The sequence below is a fragment of the Ailuropoda melanoleuca genome, chromosome 9 (genome assembly GCF_002007445.2).
Source record: "Ailuropoda melanoleuca isolate Jingjing chromosome 9, ASM200744v2, whole genome shotgun sequence".
NCBI lineage: Eukaryota > Metazoa > Chordata > Mammalia > Carnivora > Ursidae > Ailuropoda > Ailuropoda melanoleuca.
Genome location: NC_048226.1, coordinates 68189808 through 68210917, shown reverse-complemented (window position 1 = coordinate 68210917; position 21110 = coordinate 68189808). Strand labels below are relative to the sequence as shown.

At 43.2% G+C, this 21110-nt stretch overlaps 1 protein-coding gene across 1 annotated transcript in view; it reads left to right on the top strand.

Annotated features, from left to right (window-relative positions):
* The window catches only part of SNX31 (sorting nexin 31), a 61062-nt gene that overhangs the window by 27453 nt on the left and 12499 nt on the right, over nt 1-21110 (top strand). The window contains exons 6-10 of the mRNA XM_011237336.3: nt 1508-1598; nt 2531-2618; nt 5846-5915; nt 11425-11517; nt 15675-15878. Coding sequence (XP_011235638.2) covers nt 1508-1598; nt 2531-2618; nt 5846-5915; nt 11425-11517; nt 15675-15878 — 546 coding nt within the window. The remainder of the gene's footprint in view (nt 1-1507; nt 1599-2530; nt 2619-5845; nt 5916-11424; nt 11518-15674; nt 15879-21110) is intronic.

Sequence of the window (21110 nt, the reverse complement as noted above, 5' to 3'; positions counted from 1 at the left end):
CTCACCGCCATCCTGCTGGGCTCCTTAAAGAACCAACAACAAGCTAAAATCTCATTTTGGTTTTTAATGCATTTGCGCTAACGTGGTTTTATTGGTGGTGGTTGTGTTTTGAAGTAACCTTAACATTTGCTAAGAAGAAAATATTATTGTGTCTCTTTTTGTCAATGCTTACTCCTCCTGAAGAAGGTGTGTGTGTTTATGTCTTTATAAATTATAAAAGCCTTCTCCATTCTTCTTGCCTCCCCACTCCTTTATCTGCCTTGGCATGTGAGCTTGCTGTTTTCACTGAACAAGTTGGAGAAGAGAGAAATCTAATCTGAATGGACATGGATCACACTCTAGGAAAAGATGCCTTTGCAATCTGTTACATCCCAGCACACCCTCACCCCTGCGCACACAGGAGCACTGGGTTTTGGTTTGGGGTTTTTGCATGATGGGTGAGGTAGAAAGAAGGCAAATGGGGATAAGCCTTGAGTGAACTTGTAAAAAGTTCCCAGGCTCTTCTTTATTTTCAAAGCTATGCCGAAAACACCCACTCCTATTATCCACATAATAAGACTGTCTCGTGGGGTGATTTACAGATCTCTGACAAGAGAAGTACCCCTTTGAGCCTCGTGTCTGTACAACTGCCACCTTGGGAGCTTGGAGCCATGCTTAAAACATCAGCTCACACACACGGCAGTAAAGGCGAATCCTCGTGTCACAGAGGTGATCTAGTGAATTCAGGGTGTGCAAGCAAAGAATCACTCTGGAGCCCAGTCTGCAGGAGGAAGGGTGTGGGAGGATGAAGAAGGGGAGAATCTGTGGTAACATGGACATTCCCGCTGAGGGAAGGGGAGTTGAGGTAAGACATGATGAGTTTCCAGCCTCATGACCCCCTGGCAAAAATGAAACCATTGGTGTTGAAATGAAAGCCGCTTGACAGAAGGGCCAGTGAGGAACATGAAATGAGAGCAGCCTGTGCCTGAGATCTGAGGTTTCACTGAGCAAACGCCATATAAATTAGACTTGACCGTCACAGGAGGCGTCAGACAGAAGCAGGCCCAGGGGGTCAAAGACGGCCAGTAGCCCGTACACTTGTCATATGCCAGCCAAGTGGTGGGGCAAGTCCCTTCTCCCAGTGTCGGATAAGCCAGCCCATAGGAAGGTAAACTGGTGTGGGGGCCCCGTGGCAGATACCACAGAAGGACTGACAGACATGGAGAATGGCTGCTGCCCCCCAGTGGACGGTCAAGACCAAATTCTCTGGGAGGCCCCTCCGTGTCCGACAAGGGACAGCCAGCCAGTTCACATCCAGTGTGTTGGAGCTGATTCTGTTCTTTCACTCTAATTTTTAAAAATTTCTTAATTTCCTAAAATCAGTATTATCATTTTTAGATTCAGAAAAGATTCCTTTTAATGTCTGCAGCCCATTAAAGCCCCCTTGTTAGCGACATTTACAGGCAGTTTCAAATTCTGCGCATCACCGGAAGCAGACACTCCTAACTTTTCTTGTCTTCGGTTAAAGGTGGTGTCGCACAGAATTGGACTGTGTCAGGAGCTCTTGGGCTACTTCGGCCTGTTTCTCATTCGGTTTTGCGAAGAGGGCAAACTCTCTGGTAAGGAGAGAAGGAACGCAGGGCAGCCAGGAGGCGGGGAGGGCCGGTGTGGGCGGGTGCTGAGGCCACAGGACGCAGGGGATACAGCTGAGTGGGGGTGGTGTGTGGGCCCTACCTCTGCTCTCAGCCCCTGGGTCAAAAGTGGGGGGATGGGAAGTTGTGTCTGTGTTCAGGGTGAGGTGAGCGACTCCAGAAAGGTGGTACAGACAGTAGCAAGACATCAGGTCCTTCCAGCAACTGCACTTCGTCCTGTGCCTTCCCCAGCCCCAGGCCTAATGTCCATCTCACCTTGACCCTTGACCCTGACCACCAGCCATTTCCCAGCCCCCTCAAAATTGGAGTGCTAGACTCCAGGTGTCAGGACATCCCATCACACCATCACTTCTTCTTGTTAAGGAATGTTTGCTACGAAATGTGCTATAAAAAAGTTCTCAGATTCTGAAACCACAGGTAACGAGTTAGTGAAAGATGACAGTATGATTCACATCACTTTTGCATTTCTCTACAGTGTATGTCTAAGATATGACAAGTTATTTACTTGTGAAATGGTATCGATTATCTGAAGGCAGTTTACATATATTCTCAAGAAGCCGCAGAGAGGTGGTGTTGAGCTGGACGTTGAAGGGTTTGTGTGGCGGCTTGGCCGCTGAGCTCAGTGGCATGCTGGCAAAGGCACTAGGCCTCTCTGGACCTCAGGTTCTTCTTCAGTATCATAGACTAAAACACCCCCCACTGAAGGTGTTGATATTTGATGAGGATCGAATGCTACTTATCTTTGAAGGGATTTCAGAAAGTTAAAAATTATGTACAAATATTGTTGTTGTGATTTTATTCTTTCTAACGGTAATGCTTTATTTTCTCATATCAGAGCCTCGGTATGTAAACTCTATGTGCTGTTTCAACCAGTAAGACTCTCTTTCCCCTTTCTCTAGTCATGAAAAAACTGGTGGACTTTGAACTCCCTTATGTGAGTCTTCGAAGCACGGATGTGGAAAACTGCAAGGTTGGACTGAGGAAGTGGTAAGCAGTTATGGTGACGGTAGATATTTGCGGATGTTCTAGATTCCTGGTGAGAACTTGTTGGTCTCAGCCTGTTAGCTCACAACCTAAGCTAGAGAGGGACGAGGAACTTAGGGACAGTTGAGAGGAGACAATGGAGTAGAGAGAGTGGAGGATGAACCAGAATATTTGTCCTAAACAATAGGATTCAGTTGAGGACGGCTTTCACTGGTCTCCAGAAAGTACTTGAGGGTTGCTGTCATGAAGATGGTGGCCATGAAGACAAGGCTTGAAAAGCAAGCGCTGTTGGGGTGGGGATCGAAGCAGGAATGCTGAGGAACCGCAGGTGGTGGGCTTGCTTTGGAATGGATTATCAACTGTATTGATTGAAGGGATTTGTTGATGATTACAAGCAGGTGCTATTCATCTGTTGAACGGTGGAACTCCCTAAAGGCAAAGAGTGGACTCAACCAACTTGCAGGGAATTTGAACTCTTAAGTATTCAGCTTACATTCCTAAAGGATTCCAACAATAAATTCGTATAAACCAGGGCCAGCCATACTCCTAGATTGATTGAACACCTTGCAGAAAATACTACCCTTTCCCCCAGAAGCAAGAAGCCCTATGGAGAGCGAACAAACAGAAAATAACAAGAAGCACCCTGGGGTGCCTGGGTGCCTGAGGAGGTTGAGCGTCTGACTCCTGAATTCTGCCCAGTCATGGATCTCAGGGTTCACAGATAGAGCCCCGCCTCAGGCTCCACGCTCAGTGGGGAGACTGCTTGAGATTCTTTCCCTCTGCCCCTCCCCCCGTTCTCTCTCTCCCTCTCTCTCTCAAATAAATAAATCTTAAAAAAAAATAGGAAGCACCCCACATATATCCTATAATCTGTAGTTTGCAGTGTTTATCACCATGGCTGTATTGGATTGCTTCTTTGATTCACTGTCTCCCAGCCCAGCTATTCTGTAATCTGAGCTCCGAAGTTTTAAGAAAGGCATTTTGTAATCTAGGAATAGTAGCTATCTTGACCTCGTGATGCCTTGCTTGAGCTCCAGTCTGTGGTTTCGAATTTTGGAAGGATATTCTGGGCAAGGCTAAAAGTTCGTATACTGCTATTCAAAGTATTCTGAGAAACTGTCACAATCTGTGGCATGGAACCGTAAGAAGGGAAAAAGGAGAAACCTTAGCAGTTCCATCTAAGTGTTTCTGGAAGCTGCTTAGGATAACAAGTGGCTGAGCATGATTGTTCCTGGGATCAGAGTATGTGAATCTAAATCCCAGCCCTCTCAGGATTTAGCTGAATAACCTTAGCCAAGTTACTCAAGCTCACTAAGCCTCAGTTTCTTTATCTGTAAAATGGGGATAATAATAAGAGTCTACCTCATACAATTAGTATGAGAGTTAAATAAAATAATTCCACATGCTCAGTAAATGTTGGTCTTGTTTGTTACTGTTGTATTGAGGATAGTAATGATAGTAGTAACAACAGTAACAACAGAAATTCCTGGGGCTTAGACTGTTTTGCTCATGGGCTCTCCAGAGATCTTGACATCAAAGAAGACATGAGGATTCTGTCCCTCACCTTGAAGCTTTAGTTGGATTGGGCTTTGCCTCTGTCTTCATTAGGTAGGTATATTCTAGATCATCAGTGCAAGAGAAAATGTCTTTCACATGTCAGCATCTCGGATCCAGGCAGATTGCCTTTGTTTATGGGAACTGGGAAGAAATGAGGTCCCACTCCAGTTGTTAGAGCTGAGGGTCAAGTTCCCCGAGGGGGAGAGCCTGGAGTAGGATCCTGAAGGTGACTTCTCCTCTTTCTAGGATAAGACTGAGTGGGAGCAGGGAGGCTAGCTTGGCTGCCAGGAGCTGTGGGATTCCCAGCAGGTGAAGCATCACAATGAAGCCTAGCCAGCATTTGGGGGATTTTTCTCTGTCTGGAACTCTCTGATGCATCTCTCCAATTATGATGTGGTTCCTTCCAGACTGGAGGGAGCCTGCCCTCGCCTCTCAGAGTCCCAGTGTGGGGTGAGTCTGGGGCCTCTCTAGCTCTGACACAACAGTTGCTATTCTCTGCTGCAGAGAATAGGGTGCATCCACTGCATGGCAAATTAGCTAAATAGAACACAGCAGAGTGCTTCCTTTGCTTCTCCCCAAGGAGGAAGGTGATCTTCAAGTTACGTTTTCATCCTTTCCTAGTCCATGCCAATCCTATTGGTCTATTAACCATTCAGTTCTAAGTATAGTGATTCTGCTTACGTCTGCTTTCAGATTGGTTTAGACCAGCTGCAGTGGGGACCCTTTCCTGACCGTTTCTATCCATTCTTAATCCGCTCCTGTGCTTAAACCGGAACTATGGTTTCAGTTTATCCTAGTGATTCTGGATCCATTAGACAGACATGGAGCCCTGCTGTTTGCAAGTCACTTTGCGAAGGTCCACAGGGGCAACTCCAAATAGGACTCAGCCTCTGCATACCTGGTGTCAAGATCAACTTATTAGAGCAGTGGTCAGGCTGAATTCACGGTGCTAAGGAAGCACAGAGGATGGAGTGGAAACCTTGGGGAGTAGGGACTAGAGGATGCCAGAAGAGGCATCAGGGATGGAGGCTGGGAGAGGGCAGTGGTCTTCCAAGCAGAGGAGAGGAGAGAAAACATGGTTGGAATGTAGAGTGTGGGGGAGGGAGATGGGCCATAGATAGAGCTGGAAAAGAAAGGTACGTGTCCCGTGACAGGCACCGTGGAAGGCTGTGTGGATGAATAGGATGAGTGATCTAACTCCTGGGACTGTGAGAGCCCAAGGGTTACTCAGGAAAGAGCATTCAGGCTAGAATGCAGAGCCTGAGACAGAGGGGGCAGGGCTGAGGCAGAGGGCCTGACAAAGGGAGCAGCTTGGGCAACAGATGTGGGTATGGGGCTGATGAAGACATCAGGTACTGTGGGGTGGGGAGAGGGCACGCACACTTGAGGACTGATGGTGCGGCTGAGTGTGAATGGGGCCGTGGACCATTTTCCATCAGCTTTATTGTTTGGCATCTTTACTCTCAGCGACCACCAGGCAAGAGCTTACAGTGTAAAGAAAGTAGGAGACAGAGAGATGGACGGACAAACCAAAAGCTAGGTGAGGAGAGGGGTGTTAGAAAGGGGGGGTTCAGTTTAAAGTGTAGGGGGCCACCACTTCAGAGAGCACCTGCTCCCAGGTATGCCCATTAGCCATGTCGTATGAATGAACTTAATGCTCCTGAATTACACAGGTTCCTGGACCCGTCCCTGGACTCCGTGCTGATGGACTGCCCAGCAGCGGTAGATCTGCTCTATATGCAGGTGAGGGTGACCGAGGACTCTCAAAACACCGATGTTCTGGACCATTTGGGATTGAAACCATTAGAAAAAATTTGTAATAGTTAAGAATTCTACTTTGATAGCTGGAAGAAGCAAATGCACAGAGACCGAAAGTGCAATAGAAGTTATTAAAGGGTAGGGGGCAGGGAGTTATTGTTTCACGGGTACAGAAATTTTGCTAGGGATGCTAAAGTAGGTATAAGAGAATGTTGATAGTTATATGACATTATGAATGTTTTTAGTGCCACTGAATTGTACACTTAAAAATGGTTAAGAAGTGGGGCGCCTGGGTGGCTCAGTCAGTTAAGCATCTGCCTTTGGCTCAGGACATGATCCCAGGGTCCTGGGATGGAGTCCCGAGTTGGGCTCCCTGCTCAGCGGGGAGCTTGCTTCTCCCTCTGCCCTTCCCCCTGCTCATGCACACATGCTCTCTCTCTAAAATAAATAAACCTTTTAAAAATGGTTAAAATGATAAATGTTATATGCACTTTACCACAGTAAAAAAAAATTTAAAAAGCAGAATTTAGAAAGAAAAAAAGTTCTACCTCCATTTTAACAATCTCTCTGAGCTTTCCAGCTGACACTCCATCATCTGGGCCAATTTACATGAGCCTAGAAATGATGTCCCTGATAATCTAAAGCTACATGTGGTCCCCAAATCTCATTTTAGCATAATCTCCTTTTCCCTGAGCCAACAAGCAGCATCCCTGGCTGCAGGGCCCGCTTCGTGAGTGTGTAGTCTGTGAGGCAGCACTGGACCCCGTGCTCAGAAGGGCCCCACACGGCGTCAGATTCTGCTGTCTCCATCTTGAAATCCTTAATTTTGCAACAGCACACCCCACATTTTCATTTTGCATTAGGCCCTGCAAATTATGTTGTTGGTGTTGCCTACCGCTATGCCCTAAGCCCCAGAAAGTACATTTAGCGTTTGGCCTCCTTTCCTTTCCCAGACTCGGTGGTGAAGGTGCTGCTAAGCAGTGGGACGGTCAGCAGACGGTGCCTCTATGATACCTCTCCAGTTACCCCCTCACCCCCACTCTGTTCTCCTGCCTCATCAGCCCCCTGTCACTATGTACACGATGTTTCTCCATGGAATGGGAGTTATCATTACACAGAAAGGCAAAGACAGGATACCTGATGGCTCAGTCAGTTAACCGTCCAACTTAGTTTCAGCTCAGGTCATGACCTCAGGGTCGTGAGATTGACTCCACATCGGTCTCCACACTCAATAGGGAGTCTGCTGGAGATTCTTGTCTCTCTGCCCTCCCCCCTGCTCACGTGCATTCTAAATAAATAAATAATAAATAATTAAATAAATAAAATCTTTTTAAAAAAGGCGAAGACGGAGTGGCAGATTTCCCTTTTATATTCATAAAGCAAAGGCTTGTCTTTGAAGAAATGACCACACTTCCATATTATCTTGTAAAGCAACCACCAGGTGCTTTACGTGCCCAGAGAGAGGAAACTGCTCGGTGTTTTATTAAGCTTCATGCGAAAGGACTGCCTAGCACAGGCCAAGCAGGGCAGCCAAAGGCAGAAGAAATCACCAAATGCCTCAGAAGAACTAAAAGTAATTACCAGCTGGGGAAGGTGGGCATGGTGGGTTCATGCACCCTACACCACTGTCACAGGACACATCACCATTTAACCATCAGTGTTTTTACTTAGTGTCTCACAAAATCATGGTACCAGAATCTGCGGTACCTTCAGTTTCACAAAGTAGAGGACCACTGACTTCTATAGTTCCCCCACTAGACCACCAGCCCCATGCAGGAACCTTGGCTTTTCCAGTGCTGGATGGAGCACCTTGGGGTAGGACTGAAGAGACATGGAGCCCAGCAGCCAGAGTGTCAGTAAGGGGTCACAGCCCTAATGCCTCTTCCTTCTTATGTGACTTTTTTTTTTAAGATTTTATTTATTTATTTGGGGGAGAGAGAGACAGAGCGACAGAGATAGCGAGCTGGGAGGAGAGGAAGAAGCCGGCTCTCCGCTGAGCTCACAGCCCACGTGGGGCTCGATCCCAGGACCCTGAGATCACGACCTGAGCCAAAACCAAGAGTCAGACGCTTTAAGACTAAGGCACCCAGATGCCTCTCTTATGTAACTTTTTAAGAGACCAATGCAGTCTAATAAATCATCTTCACAAAGCTCTTCTAAATTCTAAGGAGGCAAATCAAAATATCACTTATTAAATGTTTAATGTTGTCTACTGTAGTTTAGTGGTTAGAATATAGTTTTGAGTTCATGTCTTATCATACTTTGATCCATGTAATTAAACCCACGTTGCGTGAGTTGGAACATAACTTACATTTTAAATGTTTACCGAGGCTCCTTGCTGTTGTATCCTTGCTTTTACAGCACGTTATCTGTTGTGTCTGGTCTATTTGATACCATGGCCTTGGTGGAGAATGCATCACCTAAGTCTACTATTGTTCTGGTGGGAAACAGTCTTTCTGGCCTGGTTTCCAGGAGACGTGAGAAGTAGGAGCTGCCAGCGTCATCATAGGAATTTTATCTGTCTTCATCAAGGTGTTGTAAACCGGAGAGAAATGGGCTGTATTTCCTCCTTATAGCTGGGGGAAAATGGCTTCATGGAAAGCACACTGAATTCAGTTTCCAAGATGCGTTCTGTCCCTTGCTGTGCCGCGGGCTGTCTCTCCGTGTGATCTCGGCCTGCCACTTCATCCTTCTGAACCTGGAACTACAACGTCCCCGTTAGTGATGAGATTGAATGAACAGTTTCTAAGTTCTCTCTCAGCTTGAATAGACTATTATTCAAACTGTAGCTCTTTGCCTGGCAAAGTCTTCAAAAGATTGCAGCTGATGTTATAATCACCTGTGCTGTTATCATCATCATTCTCATTGGTCGCTGAATCCACACAGAGGTACCAAGAAGTCCGCCCCAGGGAGTCACGACCACCATTGTGGCCTCTTTTGGGGAAACTCTTCTCAACTCCCCTTGAAAGAAAATGCCCCCCTCCCTCTCTGCTCCTGTGGTATTTTGTTTATACCCTCCCTTATGGTGCTTCTCACCCAGCCTTGTAAATACTGCTCACGTACCTCTCTGCCTAACTAGACTCTGAGTGGCCCAGGGCAGAGATTGTCCTGGGAGCTTAGGATGTATGAATGTATGAGAAGCAATCATCCTTTTAAAAAAATTAATGGAGAAAATTCTTATGAGTTCTTCAATAAATAACAGTGCCATCATAATGAACTATTAAGGACACCTTTTTTATTTTTCTAAAGCAGCTGTGCCCCATGACCTCCTAGGAGACAAGTGGACTCCCACATGTTCCCTTTTTCTTTTTTAAAATTCTAGTAACATTGACAAAATGAAAGACTGTATATAAAACTATAAGTTTCTGGGTTTTCTCAAAAATATTGAGGCTTGGTCAGTTCTGGGACTGCATTTCAGCACCACTGGCCAGTATGGTTAACTCTGTGCAAATTAGAACAATGGGTCCCTTCTTCCAGGCAGGCCTAACCCCGTGTCAGGCCCATGGCTCGGGGAAGGGAGCATGGGTTGACTGTTAGCTTCCCTGGAGCTCCATGGCCTGGTGCCCTTTGTGCAGAGCCTGGCCTACCCGCACAGCCCTGGCCTTGCTCTGCCATGGCTCCACCAGCTGGAGCTGTTGGCCGATGCCCTCCTCTCCATTTCTCACTGCTGTACCCTCTGCGGGGGATACGGGACATGTGTGATTGAAGCACATGAAACCCATGGCTTAGGTGATTTCACTCAATTTTAAAAATTAGTTTCTACATAAGTTTCTACATAGTTTCCACATAAGTGTCCAGCGGCCAGTCTTTGGGGAGCCAGAGAACAGAGCAGAGCCATGTGTCTAAATTTGACTGTCTCATTGTTAGAGTGAGGTCCTGTATGTCATGTATTTGATGACTCATGAGCCCATAATCAGGGTCAGATCTTTTCAAAGGTAGTGAAACAAAAGAAGTCCATTCCTGCTGATGTAGGGCATTTAAAACTCTGTGTCTGAGAGTCCCAGGTCCCCTCATGCTGACTGACGTATCTTCAGTGAGTGCTTACTGTTGTGATTGCTATTTACCTTCTTTCTTTAGCCACGCTTTCTCTTTGATATCCCTGCGCTGTGGTAACAGCCCCTTGTAGGGCTCTACCACCAAGTAGAATTCAAGAAAGGAAAAAGCGTTCCATTCTTCACACCCACGTCAATTCCGTTCTGGCATGGTGTCTAGGTTCAGTTTTGAGAATAGCTGGTGACCAGGAGAAAGTCTTGGGTTGGGTAGCTGCCTACATGCTCAGAATTCAGTGGCTTGGGCAAGGACAGGAGGGCTTAGTACGGTGACCAAATTGGGATTTTAACCCAACTCTTGCCGCTTACTTGCTGGGTTGTCTCGAAAGCCGTAACCTCTCTGGACCTTAATTTACCCATCTGTAAGATGGGGGGATGGCCCTACCCCACACAATAATTTGGAAAAAGTCAATAATAAAACCTACTTATAACAGGTTCTTAACAAATACTATTTTTCTTCTCCTCTCTAAACCCATCTCCTTTCCCCCCCCCAATCTAAATAGCAAAATCAAAACTTTATTCAGCTTTTCATTCTCCATTTGGAGATAAGGCATAACCAATAGCACTGAGGGATGGAACACGTGAACTTAATTCAGACTATGGTGTAAATAAGTGCAGGACGATTGGCAAAGAATTGTTGAGTGTTTGCTGTGTGTAGGACCTTGGACAAAATACGCTGAGGTGAAGGACTCCAGGTTTTCCCTCGAGGGGTTAACAAGCTAACTGAAGACCAATGGAAAACTTCTTTTAAAGCATGATAAATAAAAGCAGCACAGGCTAATCCCATCCTAGTTCTATACGGAACTTCTTGTTTCCCTAAACCCTTGCTAGCCCTGAATATTATATATTCTTTAGTCTTTGCCAAGTTGAGAGGAAAAAACAAGATTATCGGTTACTGGTGAGTTTATAGATTTGTAAATTAGAATTCCTTTTTGTTGATTGCTGATACCTATTCCTTACTGACATTTTTCCTATTGTTTTACATAAATAATATCAACTTTTTCCCACATATGATGCATTTTCTCTGGTTTGCCATTTACTTCTTATTTTGTTCTTGATGGTTTTTATGTACAGTTTTATATATTCATGTAATTATATATTCTTTCATATTTTAAAAATATTATTCCTTACCTCAAGATTAGATTTTTTTTCTGAAAAAAAAATTTTTTTTTAAACATCTGAACTTTTATCTGGATTTATATGATTGGGTGGCGTGGGGAAAGAGCTAACTTTATTTTCTCCCCCAAGTGTGGCCAGTTGTCTCCAAACCACGGAAAGATCTTTTCCTACACCCACTAATTTAAAAAGTAACCTTTATAACACGTGAAATCCTTACATATGTCCACTTGGGTCTGTTTCTATAGCCTTTCATACATGAGTGTGTTTTTGCCAGATTAATTCGTTTCTGCTAAGGTTGCTAATCTTACAACTTCTGTTGTTTTAAGGCAGTTCAGGACATTGAAAAAGAATGGGCTAAACCCACACAGGCACAGAGGCAGAAATTAGAGGCTCTCCAGAAAGAAGACAACCGAACAAAGGTAAATCAGGTATTGCACCAAGAGAAATCCCTTGGAGGGCTGTTAAAGAAACATATTAGAATTGAGCTGTTTCTTAATTTATAAACCCATCAACCGCTAAAAATCGGGTTCTTTTAAAAAATGAGAATACCATCATTAATTTTTCTGATTATATTATTTAAAGATTCTGAAAAATGCAATAGATTGTGGTGAACCCTTGGCCCACTTAATATAGACCTTCAGCACTTTTTTTTAACGACCACAGAGTATTCTGTTTTATAGTTATCATTTAGCTAACCAACTTCTTATTATTAGAAATCAGGTGGTTTCCAGTCTTTGCTGCTATAAATCACTTTGGCAGTGAGCACCATGAGACCCAGGACTGTGTCTAATTTTACATGCCTCGTGTGTTCCCAACACCTGGTACAGTTCCTAGCTGAAGTCCCTGAACACCGCAGCCCAGCATCCTCTGTCTTTGAGTACATGTTCTATTATCTCTTAGAATATATTCTAAAAGCCGATTTTTAAAGCTTCCATAAAGATCGTACCAACTCCCACTCCCCGTCCCCAAGAAGTGATACAAGTCTGATGAACAAGGAGTATTTTAACAGAAGAAATGGACTCTGCGTCATCGTGTTGTCTTCTTTATCCTTTAGACTTTGCCAGTGGTCTCTCATTGATTTTAAACAAAATGCAAACAAAATTTAGAGGACTCATTTATACTTAAATTGACATAGAAAGTAATTCTTCAAAAGCTCAGATATTTTCAGAATTTTACTGATGGGCAGGATTAAAAAAGGAAAAAGCATCTACTGCCATGATCTAATATTTTCCTTCCTTGGTATTCTGCCTCAGCTTTGTTATGAAAATTCTGGAATTCAATTGCAATTATAGTGTTTATTTTGATGGATAGAATATTTGAATATAATCGGATACATCAGCTGCTTTGGATATAATTACAGATTCTAAGTGCATTTCTGCTCCCTAAACTTTTTAATCTAATAATTTAGTAAGAATATTGTTTTTACCATGTGCTATACTCCGCCAAAATTTGTATTTATATTCTTGACACAAAATAAATTTTATTTTCTATAATGAATGTTTTACCTGATTTTACCATACTATTTGTAATAGTCCTCTTTAAAAAACTTTACTTTGAGCGCATGAATTAGGTGAAAAAAAAAAAAAAGAACTAAACAATGATTCAAATTAACTGATATTCTCTTGAAGCATTTCAGGATACTGACATAAAAACCGGCATTATTTAAGTGTTTAGGAAGTTCTGCTAATAGATTCAGCACATTAACCACTATTGCTTTACTTTATGTCCATGTGCAAGAAAACCTGGAGTTGAAAATGAGTGAAATTAGGTGCTCTTGGGTGGCTCAGTTGGTTAAGCGCCTGCCTTTGGCTCAGGTCATGATCCCAGGGTTCTGGGATAGAGCCCCACATCGAGCGCCACATCAGGCTCCCTGCCAAATTGGGAGCCTGCTTCATCCTCTGCCCCTCCCCCGCTCATGCTAGCACACAGGCACGCACACATGCACACACACTCTCTTTCTCTCTCTCTCAAATAAATAAATAAGATCTTTAAAAAAAGAAAAAAAGAAAATGAATGAAATTAATTTGAAGGAGGAATTACTTGATCTAAATCATAGATAGGCTAACTACAGCCCACGGACCACTGTTTTTGTAAATGAAGTTTTATTGGCACACAGCCGTTCATTTCCGTTCTCTCTAAGGCTGCTTTTTGTGCTAGGATGATTAAAGTGAGTAGTTGCAATAGAGACCATATGCCAAGAAAACTGAAAGTATTTACTATATGGCTGTTTACAGAAAAGTTTGCCAACCCTCAATCTAAATGAAAATATATGAACATACCTTTTGCAGTTACACGTTAAACTATCTTTTTCAGGTGTAAGCTTCTTTAAAAAACTAATTTTCTTTAAAAAAAAAAACAACTAAACCTTGCAGATTTCTTTTAGTTTGCATATGGGCAGGAATATCACTACACCCCCTTGTTGAATGACAAATGCCCACAAGTATTTTGAATGAGTTACTAACTCATCACTGACTTTCTAGAGACATGGGGCTTACCTTTTAAATACTTTTGTCTCTTTTACAGCATGGCAGGGAAGAGTTGATTACAAAAAGTCTTTTAAAGTGTTACCAAGCAATAAGGTAGAGATTAGAATCATGTGATAAGTAAGAAACTATTGTAGCAAGAGCTTAAAACTGCTCTGTATGCTGTGTGGCAAGATTACTCAGCCCCCGCCCCACCCCTGCATGCATAGCATAACTCAGGACCTGTCATTTCCACTGTTTCTCATTGACCCAAAGGGGGGCAGACAGCTTAAGGCATCTTCTCAGTTGAAGGCATGGACCCCAGCGCAATGAGCTGGTACAACGATGTGTGGCTAGAATACCTCTCCCGCCTTGGAGTAATAGTCCCTTGTCCCTTGCTGCTCATGTCTGGGTGGTTTCACTTTATCAGAGAGTGCTTCATATAGTCCTCCAAAGGACTTGCCTTCCTTCAAAAAAGGATCTGGAAAGTGCCACATTGTCACTGAGTGATCTCTCTGATTTAACCATGTGCTCAAGTGAGAACTCCCTTTTCTTTACACCCATCTCACACAGCATCAGGCAGGACTATGGTGAAAGCTGGAAGAACCAGGTAGAGGTCCTCAAACTGATATCAGCTTATTAAAAAGCAATGGTTAATAATGATGCTTTGCTACAAAAACGAAAAGGCCCGGATAGATGTTGTCAGGACAAGATGCCTGGACCACAGGTGTGAACTAAAACTGTCCTCTTTTCTTAAACCAAGTTAGAAGCAGAGGGAAATGGGGCACCTGGGTGGCTCAGTCGGTTAATCCGACTCCTGATTTCGGTTCAGGTCATGATCTCAAGGTTGTGAAATAGAGCCCTATGTCTGGCTCCACATTGGGTGTGGAGCCTGCTTAAGATTCTCTCTCTCCCCCTCCCTCTGCCCCCCCCCACTCTCTCTCTCTCTCTCCTCTCTCTCTTTACGGGAAAGCTAAACCCTACAAGTCACATAAATGTGTTCTCTTGACACTTTTAGAAAGCAGAGTCATTCTTTCATTGCCATTTCCAAATTTCTTCCTCTGACAATTCATACCACCATCATATAAAGCAGACTGTAAAAATTAACTACTTTCTTTCTACATAGACCTCAGCTTTGTTTTTTAAAAAATAACATCTTTTTTAAGGAGGCTCGACATCCAGTGTGGGGATTGAGCTCACAACCCTGAGATCAAGAGTCGCATGCTCTACTGACAGAGCCAGCCAGGTGCCCCAACAGCATTTTATTTATTTATTTATTTATTTATTAAAGAGTTTATTTATTTATTTATTTATTTGAGAGCGAGAGCAAGAGAGAGTGTGAGCGGTGGGGAGGAGCAGAGAGAGGGACAAGTGGTCTCTGTGCTAATCATAGAGCCTGATGCGGGGCTTGATCCCAGGACCCTGAGATCATGACCGGAGCCGAAACCAAGAGTCAGATGCTTGACAGACTGAGCCACCCAGGCACCCCAAACAGCATTTTAAGTGTACACTTTTTGTTTATTTTGCTGTTGTAACTCATTGAGATAGGATCCTATCTACTACTCATTTGATTCACTCTATTCTTCTCCATTCATCATTCACTGACTGAATATTTTCATCCCCACTATGTACCAAGCACTGTAACAGGAGGGAGACACAATGGTGAATGAGGCAGAAGTGGTTCAGCCTCGGGGCGCCTGGGTGGCACAGCGGTTAAGCATCTGCCTTCGGCTCAGGGCGTGATCCCGGTGTTATGGGATCGAACCCCACATCAGGCTCTTCTGCTATGAGCCTGCTTCTTCCTCTCCCGTTCCCCCTGCTTGTGTTCCCTCTCTCACTGGCTGTCTTTATCCCTGTCAAATAAATAAATAAAATCTTTAAAAAAAAAAAAAAGTGGTTCAGCCTTGGCAGGATACACCACGAACTTCCCCAGGCCTTATTGTCAGGGAGCACAAGGGACATTGTCTCCATTCGTATCATCCAGAAGAAAGGCGCTTTCACTGGGTGGCTCAATCCCATGTGTTCCACTAGAATGGCAGTAGCTTCTGACATAAGGTTGTCACCTTTTCAAGCAGTCTTTTGCTTCTTTTGCCCCACCTTCACCCCCGGAGCAGTTTCTGGAGCTGTCCCAAGAGGTCCGGCACTATGGGTACTTGCGGCTGGATCCGTGTACCTGTGACTACCCAGAACCAGGCTGTGGGGCCGTCCTCTCGGTTGGCAATAATGAGATCAGCTGCTGCATAACCTTGCCTGACAACCAGACTCAGGAAATCGTTTTCCAGATGAACAGAGTGAAGTGCTGGCAGGTCACTTTCCTTGTAAGTATCTTGGCACTTTGCCTTACCCATGATTTAAAGTCTCTACCTGTGATTTAAAAATCCTATTGCCTTGGGATGACAAAGTTGGCAGTAGGGAGATCGGTCTGCCATTTTCATCACTCCCTTGAGTGGACCGGCACTGAAGCCACAGGAAGCATCTCCTAATGGTAAAACCTGTCTATTGTCTGATACAAGTGTCCCATCCATAGCAGTAGAGACACCCATCTTTCCTCTTTGCAACAACAGGCTTCTCTACTGGCTGGTAGCTGGCTATAGGAATACAGCAGGTAGAAACAATGGCTATTGTTTATGGAGTGCTTTGTACAGACTTGGTACTGACAAGATCTCTACCCTTGCAAACTGGACGCTGACCAGTAGAGCTCTTCTTCTTCGTCGTCGTCTTTTTAAAAGATTTTATTTATTTATTTGAGAGAGACAGAGAGAGCTACAGAGATAGTGAGAGAGAGCAAGTGCAAGGAGAAGAGGGAGAAGCAGGCTCCCTGCTGAGCAGGGAGGCCAACGGAGGGCTCCATCCTGGGACTCCAGGATCATGACCTGACCCGAAGGCAGACGCTTAACTGACTGAGCCACCCAGGCGTCCCCAGTAGAGTTCTTCTTAAGGATCCCCAGCATCAAACTCACGGTGCCATCTCCTCCCAGAGGAAACCCTATGATCAGATGTATTGAGTGCCTACTTCGGATCAGATGCTGTTCTGGGTACTGCCACATCTATTACTTAATTAAATTCTTGCAATAACTCAGTGAGCTCAGGGGGATTATCCCCTTTACACAGGAAACCAAGGTTAACTAGGAGAGGACAAACACTATTAGAGCAACCGTGACCCCCAGTTGCTAAATCCATGGAATCCATGGGGATTTTTTAGTTGGCACAATACTGGGCCTCTCTGTGGCATTTGGTGTTTTCAACCATTTCTTGCTTCTCAGAATTCCCTCTCCTTCCTCCCCTGTTTTTTGTGGGCTGCCTCTTCCTCTGAGCACTTTTTTTTTTTTTAAGATTTTATTTATTTATTTGACAGAGAGACAGCCAGCGAGAGAGGGAACACAAGCAGGGGGAGTGGGGGAGGAAGAAGCAGGCTCCCAGCGGAGGAGCCTGATGTGGGGCTCGATCCCAGAATGCCGGGATCACGTCCTGAGCAGAAGGCAGATGCTTAATGACTGAGCCACCCAGGCGCCCCATCCTCTGAGCACTTCTGAAGTGCTTGTTTCCCCTGGGGTTCCATTTCCATCTTTCCTCTACGTATTCTCTGAATTCAATTGCCTACATCCCTGTCAAGAGGTCCAGTATTTTGTAATGCCTTCTGGACATCTACCCCAGGTGTCTCACAGACATCCCAAACGCAACCTTTTCCCAAACCAGACACATCCTTGCCCTCTCCCACCCATCCTGGAGACCTCCCTTCTTGTGTTCCCCATTTTGGTGAATAGGACTTCTACCACCTGCTAAATGCCAAACCAGCAATCTTGACATTTTCAGCATATAACTTCAGTCTTTTAAACTTACAGGAACTTGTTTTATGGCCCCAAATCTGGTCTGTCTTGGTAAATGTTCCATGTACACGTGAAAAGAATGTGTATGTGCATTCTGCCACTGTTGGGTGGAGTATTCTGTAAGTGTCAATTAGGTCAAGCAGTTGACAGCTTTCAGCTCTCCTGTGTCCTTGTACATTTTCTACTTGTTCTGTCAGTTACTGAGAGAAGAGAAATGGGAAAACCTTCAAACCTAATTGTGGATTTGTCTATTTCTTTGGGGTTTATCAGTTTTTCCCCCTCTTTTCCTGCCTTCCTTTGATTAAGCATTTTATTTTTCCATTTATTTACACCATTGTTTATTTTTTAGCTCTACCTTTCCATTTATTTATGGTCACTTTAGACTTTCTTATGTCCTTTTTGAACTTCCTACATTCCACTTTTAATTATTATAACACTTCACGAAAAGTGTAACAACAGTGTACTTCTACTTCCCCTTTTGTGATATTGATTACCGTATTTCTACAAATATAAGCCTCATGCTACATTATAATTATTTTAGCTTTTAAGCAGTTGATTCTTTTTAAACTTTTAATTTTGATGTAATTGTAGGTTCTCACACAGTTGTAAGAAGTGGTACAGAGATCCTGTGTACTTTTCACCCGCTTTTCTCCAGTTGTTAGTTACATCTTGCAAAACTGTAACACAGCATCAACACCAGAATATTGGTATTGATACAAGCAAAAGTCTGAACATTTTCATCATCCCAAGAATCCCTCACGTTGATCCTTTATAGCTCCGCCCACTTTCTCTCCCCACACCTCTCCTTAGCCCCAAGGAACCACTGATCTCTTTTATTGGGTTTTTTTTCTCATAATTGTGTCATTTCAGGAGTGTTATGTAAAACTTTTGGAAGTGATGAATATATTCATTACTTTGTGGTGATGGTTTCATGAATGTATGTCCAAACTCATCAGATTGTATACATTTAATATGTGCAGGGTTGTTGTTTCTTTTTTTTTAGATCAATTACACCTCAATAAAAGTTAAAAAAAAAAAAACAAACCAGAAACACTCCTAAAACAAGGCTATGTACTGACTGGTTGAGGAGAATGTTGTGACCAGAGGTTTGCAGGAACCTAACCCTGCATTTCCCCTGGAGCAGTGACTCAGTTTTCAGTAATGCAGTGTTTACAGTGACTATACAACAGGACTACTGTGAATAATAAGAATTGACTGCATTTAGGAGGCATAAATAAAAACAAAAACAAGGTAATGATTACCTTAAAAATGTTCTCTGAATGGAATCATATGTAGCCTTAAGGACTGGCTTTTTTTATTCAGCATAATTCTTTAGTAATTCATTCAGATCGTTGTATATATCAGTAATTTGGTTCTTTTTATTGCTGAGCAGTAGTCCGTGGCATGGAATGGACAAGATTCATTTAACCACTCACCCAATGAAAGATACCTGGTTGTTTCCAGTTTTTAGCTATTATGAATAAAACTCCTATAAATATTCATATGTATGTTTTAGAGCACAAATCTCCATGTCTCTGGCATAAATGCCCAGGAGTACAATTGCTGGGTTATGTGGAAGTTGCATGCTTAGCTTCTTAAGAAACTGCCAAACAGTTTTCAAGAGTGGCTGTTCTAATTTCCATTCCCACCAGTGTTGCATGAGTGATGGAGTTTCCCAGCATCCTCATCAGCATTTGGTGTTGTCACTGTTTTTTAGTTTAGTCAATTTGCAGAAGTGTGGAATGGCATTTCATTGTGATTTTAATTTGCATTTCCCTCCTGGCTGATGATGTTTACCGTCTTTTCATGTGCTCATTTGCCATCTGTATATCTTCTTTGGTGAAATGTTTTCTTCCATATCTTTTGCCTATTTTCTAATTGATTGGGTTGTTTTTGTGTTGTGTTTTTGGGGGTTTTTTTTTACTGTTGTTTCAAGAGTACTTCATATATTCTAGTTACTAGTCTTTTGTTGGATATGTGGTTTGCAAATATTTTCTCTCACTCCATAGTTTTTCATCATCTCAACAGGGCAGAGCAAAAGTTTTTAATTTTGATGAATTCTAATCCATCAGTTTTTCCTTTTATAGATTGCGCTTTTAGTGTCGAGTCTAAGAACTCTTTGCCAAACCCTGGATCCTGAAGAATTTTTTCTTAAGAGTGTTTTCCTAAAGGTTTTACAGTTATAGGTCATACATTTAAGTCCATGACTCATTTTTGAGTTAGTTTTCAACTAGGGTGTGAAACTCAGAACGACATTCCGTTTTTCGCCTGTGGAAGTCCACTGGCTTGGCACCATTTGTTGCAAAGCCTGTCCTTTAACTGACTTGCTTTTGCACCTTTGTCAGATATCATATATCTGGGGTTATTTGTGTGGATTTATTTCTGGATTCTCTATCCTGTTCCATGATGCATGTGTCTATCCCTCTCCCAGTACTACACCGTCATTCCCTTCCTTTGTAACAGCTTTATCAAGATATAACTCACATGCCATACAATTCACGTTATAAAGTGTACAGTTCAGGGGCATTTAATACTCACGGTCCATTACCACAATCAATTTTAGAATATTTTTGTCACCTCAGAAAGAAGTCCCACACCCCTTAGTTCACGTCTCTATCCCCCGATTCCTACCAGTACTAAGAAGCCACTCACCTGCCTGTCTTTATAAACTTGCCTATTCTGAACATTTCATGATTAATGGGATCATATATAATCTTTGTGATTGGCTTCCTTTACTTGGCATAATGTTTCCAAGGTCTATCCTTATCATAACATGTATCAGCACCTTATCTTTTTCATGGTCAAGTAATATTTTGTTGTATGGATATCACTAAATTTTGTTTATTCATTCATTAATGTTGTTTCTCTCTTTTGGTTGTTATAAATTATGCTGCTATGAACATTTGTGTACAAGTTTTTGTGTGGACATAGGTTTTCATTTCTCTTGGGTATATGATTAAGAGTGGACTTGCTGGTACCATGGTGGTGATTCCATGTTTCACTTTGTGAGGAACTTCCAGACTATGTTCCAAACAGTCTGCCCCATGTTATGTTCCCACCAGCAGTGTGTGAGCGTTCTCCCCACACATGCACAGATGTTAGTCAGCCAAAGATCTGAAAAGAGCTCTCTGGAGCTCTCATTCTGTGTAAAGTCTTTGTCTGTGATCCTCTGCCCCACATATTCTAAACTCAATTTCTTCAAACTTTCATCTCTTTCTCCTCAACTCAGCAAGATCTCTGGGCTCTGATTGAGTTCCCTTCCCTGCACTGCCTCCTGGAAACTCCAGGCAGTAAGCTAGGTAGCTGTAGGGCTCACCTCATTTGTTTTCCTTCTCCCTGGGTTAATTAATACTCCTGGATTTTATGTTGTTCAATGTCTGAAAAGAACCATTTTTCAGTTCATTTTTTCACCCTGATGCTGTCAGATGAATATTTCTAAAATATAAATCTAATCATGTTATTGTCCAGCTTTAAAAATCAGTGAATGCAAGCCTGTTGCCCTCAAAATGAAGTTCAGACTCCTTAACTTAGCTTATCAAACCTGTAACAGCTACGGCTCTTTGTTGGCCAGCAATAGAAAGCAACACTTCTGGCTCTAGTGAAAAAAGGGGATTTATTGGAGGGGTATGGAATAACCCACTGACTCAAAGGAAGGTGGAGACAGGGGCTTAGGAAAGTAAAGAACCAAAGGAGCTCAAGGTTTCTAGGAAACAAGGAACTCTT